The sequence below is a fragment of the Teleopsis dalmanni genome, chromosome 1, assembly GCF_002237135.1.
Source record: "Teleopsis dalmanni isolate 2A chromosome 1, ASM223713v2, whole genome shotgun sequence".
Lineage (NCBI taxonomy): Eukaryota > Metazoa > Arthropoda > Insecta > Diptera > Diopsidae > Teleopsis > Teleopsis dalmanni.
In genome coordinates, this window is record NC_051846.1 from 232,638,057 (window position 1) to 232,646,197 (window position 8,141).

The 8,141-nt window shown below is 36.0% G+C and overlaps 1 protein-coding gene across 1 annotated transcript in view; it reads left to right on the plus strand.

Moving 5' to 3' along the window:
- The first annotated feature begins 10 nt into the window (after window positions 1-10).
- Window positions 11-8,141, plus strand: part of LOC119667672 — an 8,945-nt gene continuing 814 nt past the window's right edge. The window contains exons 1-2 of the mRNA XM_038076979.1: window positions 11-950; window positions 1,026-4,422. Of these exons, the coding sequence (XP_037932907.1) occupies window positions 11-950; window positions 1,026-4,422 (4,337 nt within the window). The remainder of the gene's footprint in view (window positions 951-1,025; window positions 4,423-8,141) is intronic.

Here is an 8,141-nt window from a genome sequence, read left to right on the forward strand (position 1 = left end):
CTCGCTAATCATGCAAAAAACGGACGCAATTACACGTAGGAAATGGAATGAATCGCGTAACTTTGACACATTACCCAGTTGGGAAGATTGCTCAAAATTGTTGGATAGACACTGCCAGTTTCTCGAATCACTTGACAGTGGAAACGGCAATCAGTCATCATCACAACGTAAACCTAATAGTCTTAACTCCAAGACTAACAGACGCTCAAAACAATACGCATTTGTTGCATCTACATCTAGCAATTCTTGCTCATTTTGTTCTAGCAATGAACACCTAATACAGAATTGTCATCGTTTTAAGGCACTGGAGGTGGTTCAAAGGTTTGAAAAGGTGAAGAGCCTAAAACTCTGCATAAACTGCTTATCGCCACGCCATCATGTGGTTAATTGTACATCAACGTTTAAATGTAAGGTTTGCGCAAAGCCACATCACACTCTCTTGCATCATTCGCAATTGCCAACGAATATTAAGAGCGCGGGATCATCACGACGCACAGAACACGCTGCTATGCCCAACGACAACGTTGCCAGCCATCCCCATCTTAATATGTCATCGGCCGAGCAAATAATTCTTGCCACTGCATTGGTTTTAGTGAAGGATTCATCGGGAAGTTATCAAGTGGGTAGAGCCTTACTTGATTCATGCTCTCAGGTCAACTTCATAACGGAGGAGTTTTCAAAGAAGCTTAGTTTAGCAAAACATAAACATCGGTTGCATGTTTCCAGTATTGGTAGTTCGTTGACCAACATTAAGTATCAGACGCTCACATCAATCAAATCTCGTCATTCAAATTTTGAACTTGCTTTAAACTTTGGTATTACGAATCACATCGCATATCAACCAAGTTCTGAAATCGATATATCGTCGTGGAAGGTTCCACCAAATACACCTCTCGCCGATGAGCAATTCTTTAAATCCAAGCGCGTTGATCTTTTGCTTGGAGCTGAAAGTTTCTTTGATATTTTGTCTGTCGGTCAAATCAAACTAGGTGAAAATCTTCCAGTACTTCAAAAAACACTATTAGGATGGATTGTATCTGGCAAGTACAAGGGTCAGCCATTTGCATCACCAGCAGCAAAATGCCTATTATCAGTTGAAGATACAGTCTCCGATCAATTAGAAATGATGTGGAAGATAGAGGAAGTGCAATCGGCTTCAAAATCATGGTCACCAGCACATGTTGCGTGTGAGTCATTATATCGTGAAACGGTTCACCAAAATGCGATGGGAAGAATTGTCGTTCGGTTACCATTCAAAGATTCACCAGATTGTCTTGGTTTGACACACAATATCGCCTTGCGCCGTTTTTATTCTGTAGAACGGCGATTGTCATCTACTAATCGTGCACTGAAGCAAGACTATCAAGAATTCATGAAACAATATCGAGAGCTCGGACACATGACGCGTGTTGAGACTCCGAAAACCAACGAACCTCATTATTATATCCCTCATCATTGTGTTTTAAAACCGTCGAGCACTTCGACCAAGCTGAGGGTGGTTTTTGATGCGTCATGTCCAACAACTTCGCAACGTTCATTAAATGATATTCTACTGGTCGGCCCGACAATTCAGTCGGAGTTATATTTGTTGCTACTTCAATTTCGTTTGCACCGATATGCCTTGACGGCTGACATTGTTAAGATGTACCGACAGATACTGATAGATGAACCAGATCGAAAATTCCAATATATTTTTTGGCGAGATACGGAGTCCGATCCTGTTAGTACTTACGAGTTGAATACAGTCACTTATGGTACTGCATCAGCACCTTTCCTAGCAACCAGGAGTTTGCAGTATTTGGCGGACAAATTTGAAACACAATACCCAATAGGCGCTGCACTCATTAAATCATCGTTCTTTGTCGACGACTTCTTAGGTGGAGCAGATTCCATTGATCAACTCACCAATATCAGACATCAGTTAACGGCCATTCTACAGAAGGGTTGCTTCGATCTTGACAAATGGCATTCAAACCATCATGACTTCATCAGCGATACTACAACAAAGAGTTTGAATCTTGATACAGATACAGTCACCAGCGCTCTAGGCATCAAGTGGCACCAAATGCAAGATGTTTTCCTATTTTCGTTTAATGCGCAACCAGGTCATATTGTAACAAAACGCACCATCTTATCCCTTGCGTCTTCATTATTCGACCCGCTTGGATTACTAGCACCGATCATACTCGTAGCCAAAATTATGATGCAAGAATTGTGGCTTTTGCGTGTGGACTGGGACGAGTCAGTCCCTCAAAATCTTCACTCAGCTTGGAAAACATTTATTCAAGATCTTACAACGCTTTCATCGGTTAAGGTGCCGAGATACTGCCTATCCATAAACTATCAACAGGTTGATGTACACGGTTTCTGTGACGCTTCAATACGCGCATATGGTTGCTGTATATTTCTCCGATCACAAAACACATCAGGTAAGGTGACGGTCAGGCTATTCACTGCAAAATCCCGTGTGGCACCTATAAAGCGGAAGTCGCTACCTAAACTAGAACTCTGTGGTGCCTTACTTCTTGCCAAACTGTATCAGAAGGTCCAACCAATATTTGCGCAATTTAAGGGTGAAACGTTTTTTTGGACTGATTCACAGATTGTATTACATTGGTTGAAGCAGCACTCATCAACCCTGTCTGCATTCGTTGGCAATCGAGTAGCGGAAATTCAAGATATTACCGCAAATGGGCAATGGAGACACGTTCCTACCCAATCCAACCCGGCAGATGTTGTGTCGCGCGGCTGTAACATCCGCCAATTATCAGAGTCTTGTTGGTTTACGGGGCCGGAATTTTTGTTACTCGCTGATAAATACTGGCCGCATTTGAAATGTCACAACCTGGATATGGAAGAAGTCAATAAAGAGACGCGAAAGGTTGTATTCGTTAACACAAATGAAGACAACTACGTATTACAGGTATTGTCAAGATATAGTTCATACACTAAGATGCTACGAGTAATAGCGCAGGTACAGCGTTTTTATCATGTAACCAAGAATAAATTGAAGAACGGAGAATGTACCCTCCAACCTATTCAGCTACAAAAGACATTGCACTGTATTATTTGGGTCATCCAACAGCAATTCTTCGAAATTGATATACAACGCCTACAACGAGGGAACCCAGCCGAAGGTACATTAAAGCATCTAAATCCCTTCCTGGACAATGTATTCGGTTATCAATTACTAAAGGTGGGAGGTCGCCTCGAGCTGAGTGACATCTCAGTAGGCCAACGTCACCCTATTTTGTTGCCGAAGGGCTGTTATTTTGTGGAACTTTATGTTCGGCATATACACTTGTGCAACTATCATGCAGGCGCAAAAGCACTAATTGCCCTTACTCGACTAAACTTCTGGATAATTAATATTCGAGAAATTGCATGCCGAGTCGTGCACTCGTGTATTCACTGCGTGCGTTATAAACCCAAACTACTTAATCAAATGATGGGTAATCTCCCAATCGAACGCCTCACTCCAAGCCGTCCATTCGCGCGTACTGCGGTAGATTTTTGCGGTCCGATATTAACGTATCTCCGAATTCGGGGACGGGTTCCATATAAGACCTATATAGCCGTGTTCGTTTGTTTGTCTACAAAGGCAGCTCATCTAGAAGCCGTGTCAGACTTATCTACGGAGGCATTTATTGCAGCACTGAAAAGGTTAATCGGTAGACGAGGGTTATCATCAGACATCTATTGCGACAACGCCACGAACTTCGTTGGGGCTAACAACAAACTAGCAGAGTTAAAAAGAATGTTTTTCGAGAAGTCTAATCAAGTGATGCTGCAGACCTTTTGCAGCAACCAATTCATAAATTTCAATTTTATACCGCCCCGAGCACCTCACTTTGGAGGTCTATGGGAAGCGGCTGTAAAAAGCGCGAAAGGCCATCTGTATCGAACACTATCAAATACTCGATTCACCTTTGAGGAGCTTGGAACAGCACTGATTGAAATCGAAGCTATCTTAAATTCGCGACCAATCACACCTCATTCTTGTGACCCGAGCGATTATGAAGCGCTAACGCCAGCACATTTTCTTATCGGTGGGCCGCTCAAAACTTTATCTGAACCAAGTCCTCAGTATGAAGCTGCTTCATTAATTGATAAATGGTCTCGTATAACCGCAGTCAAACATCACTTCTGGCGCAGATGGTCTAGAGACTATCTGAATGAGCTGCAGATACGCACCAAATGGACAGAAGAACAATCTAACATCACCGAGGGGGCTCTGGTTTTAATCCATGAAGACAATATGCCTCCACAACGCTGGTTGATGGGCCGAATCGTGCATTGCATCAGGGGTCCAGATAATTTGGTTCGTGTTGTTGATGTGCAAACCCCAAAAGGAGTAATACGGCGTCCAATCCACAAACTCGCACTATTACCAATTGAAAATCCTTTCAAGGGGGGCGGGATGTTAGAGCGGTTAAAGTCAAATTGTTAATATTGTAGGATTCTGTAGAATTATTATAATTGATGTGTTATATGATTTATATATTATATTTTATTATATTTTAATCTATTTTAAATCATATATTGTATAATTAAATTATTATAATTAATATATTATATAATTCATATATAATATTTTATATGTTTAATATATATGGTTAATTAATTTATCTAACTAACCCTGTATAAGATGTAATCAAACCAACGGTTCTAAGTCTTGTTTTTATTGCCTTTTGTTTTTGCGCTCGAGATGAGCAATTTTTTTGTTATATTTTTTGGGCTGCAAGTAAACTCCGTTGGTTTGATTCTGTCTCTTGTTTTTCGATCGCGAACGTGTCAACACACGGGTACACATAAAAAAGTGATTAAACAATCAATAACCGAAATTGTATAAATTCAATTGTATAAATTAAATGAAATCAAAACCCAATTATAAAAACGTTTATAATTTACATTGTGTTAAAGAAATTGAAATAAAGATCATAAAACCCAATTATAAAAACGCTTATAATTTACAATATTCTTTATGAAATTCAATTGAATGCATTATAAAAATTCAAATTTTTTAATTTAAATAAAATTAACTAATTTGCAATTCTCTTCATTTGTTTGTTTGCTTCTTATTTTCGTACTTATCGCAATTTAAAAATGCAAATGCTGCCAAAGCTCGATAAAACAAATTTGAATTTTTTGTTGTTCCCACAACATCAGTCTCTCAAACAATTCAGAATAGGGGGATATTCTAGAGAGAAATGAATTTTGGGAGAAACTTTTACCCTGGAAATATTCAGAATAGCGGGGATTATGTGATTATGGTTACAAATGCACAAATCTTGTTAAATGTTTACATACATTTTATGTTCTTTTAAATACAATTTCTTTAATATAAACTATAAATATTAATATAAGTTATTTAAAATGTGCATTATTTATTTAGTAATATGTAATAAAATAAAATAAACATTACACACAAATTATTTTCTGCGTAAAATACAAAACACATAAAATCGTGCAAAAACTACAAACCCAATCATCCCTAAAAAAAATTGTGTTTATTTGTGAGATGCATTTTGTGCTCTCCCTTTAACTTTTGCTCACGAAGTCTCTAAATAATTTCACTGCCAATAATAATTGCAAATCCGGATATTCGAAGACTCCAGATTCACAAAAATCCCATTTTTTTTAACTCCGGAGACTTTGTTGCTATCCGATCAATCGAATGCCTTAATTTTTTAAAATATCCGAATAACATGAACAGTACTAATTTACATATCGCACTAATCTCGTTTTCACCATAGTTAGGTATCTCGACGCCTTCACCGTGAAATCAAAAGTGACAATCTATTCCATCATCACTCAACTTAAACCGTATATTAAAATCATCTCTTTTTGTATAACTAAATTTATTTTTTATTTTTTTTTTTGTATAAATTTTTTTTTTATAAAATAAATATCTTTGAAATTCTAACATCACATCTTTTCTTTGAGAACTGTCACTATAAATAAAATTTATTTAAGCGACGTTGAACAACGGCTGCGTATTTAATAATACACATACCTTCTTTATTTATCACTAAACATTTATTTATATTAACATTTGTTATAATATTTAAAATAAATACTACCGCTTATACTAAGTCAAAAACGCGTTTCACAAAACTAAAACAAATCAACATCAAAGCCATAAACGTCAAAATATTCGCCGCAAAAAGATGCCCACAAGAAAGCTGAGAGCGCAGCTTAAACACGGTAAGCAAGATTAAAGAAATGTGTAACAAACGATAAAACGATAAAAAAAGGCACCACATCTCAGCTGGAAACGAATATGTGTGTGCTACACAAAAAGCTCGGCCGATCAGTATAAAACACGGACAGTTTCTACAAAGGTACTCTATCACTCGGTGGCATATTACGTCAAGTAGTTGTGGTGAAAGGAGGACGAGTTCTTCTCAATTAGCTTAAAAGCCGTTTTGAATCCACAAAAACCTTGTAATAGTGGGTAGCAGAAGAAAAGATCAAACTAGAACCAACCAGAAGTATTTGCAAAAGCAAAAATTACGTTAAAGAATAGAAAATATTATCCGGCACAACGTCTATTAAACCGACTTTAAAATATTTTTGACGTAACTCAAAACAAAACAAAATAAATAAGTATATTCGAAGATATAAGGACATAGGTATATATTTATCACATACATATATGTATTACACTTATATAAAATATTTCTCAGTACAACAGCAGTTTTAAGTCAACATACTGACATGTATTCCGCTATATATGAGACTCTCAGATAATCACAAACAGTCTACGATACAAGTTCTGGTTATTCAATCTAAATAATCTTCATAATCGCAAACACTCTAGAATACAAAGCTCTGGATATTAAAACCCACATTTTTTTTTATTGCACAATAATTATATCTATTACCCAATACACTATTATGTAACAATTATTTTAAGTAGAGTATTAAATAAAACCCTTTAAAACTTATTCATCTCGGTTATTTCCTTTGAGAACTTCTCTCCCTGTACAACGGCTGGATAAACTCCAGTAAAAATAGAATGGGCAAAAGAATCCTTGACGTTACAAAGCCATTCAAAACGAGTTTTTTTATTTGGAATTCGTGATAAAAAGCAGTTTTTTTCTATTGTTTTAATTGGGAAATCAAAAACAGCTGTTAATCACTATCGCATACAACTTAAAAATTTAATTCATTACCAAAATTCATAATAAACTATAAGATAAAAGTATAAATATTGTTACTTTAACGTGAATTATTAATTAACGACTCATAAAAATTTGGAAGTAAGGGAAAACCGTAAGATGTAAGTATAGTTACTGTTAATGATTCAAAAATAATTAGTTTTAAAACCAAATCTATTACTTCTTTTAGATAAAAATCAATGGCAGTTTAACTGTTTTGTAGAGTGCTGTGCAACCAATCCGAAGATGTCAAATGGGCGAAACAATCCGTATTCACAAAAAGATATCCAAGCGTTGTGGTATGAACTAGATTACCTCTTGAATGCAATAAAAGACAGGAAAAAACTTTCTTTTAAAAGACAGCTGATAAAATACGAAACATCTTTCGAAAGATTTTTGTTGTGCTTAGCTGAAAGATATTACCAGAATTGTCCTATAAGTGTATGGAAAATGTCTATAAAATTAAGACCGGCAATAAAAATTACCAGGGAAATTTTAGCAAAGACCGTTCAAAATCTCTCAAAAGATTTTTAAAAGATAAACTGTTTAAACATTTTATGGTGTTTTGGTATAAAAATTTTTAAAAAAAAGTTTTATCATTTGTAACTCGTGGCAGAAAGCTGTTTGTTCTATTGCTTGCGTAGTTGTATCAAAAACAACTGTAAATCGCTATCACACAATATATATCTCCAATATAGGTGCTATCATCAAAAAACTGTTGTAATTTGTTAATAGTTGTTATGAAGTATGGAGTATGGAGAGTTTAAGTGGATTACTTGCTCTCAAAGTTATCAATCTAATTCCGTAGACAACAAAACTTTTCCATCATAACAAAGTACAATACTTAAATATTTTTGTTATACAGTTTCAACTTCGGTTCTATTTTATTTATATTCTTTATAATAATATTTAATCTTCTAAAGAAAAGTTCTATTCTAAGAAAATCTACCATATATCTGCTTATATTATGTTACAAAC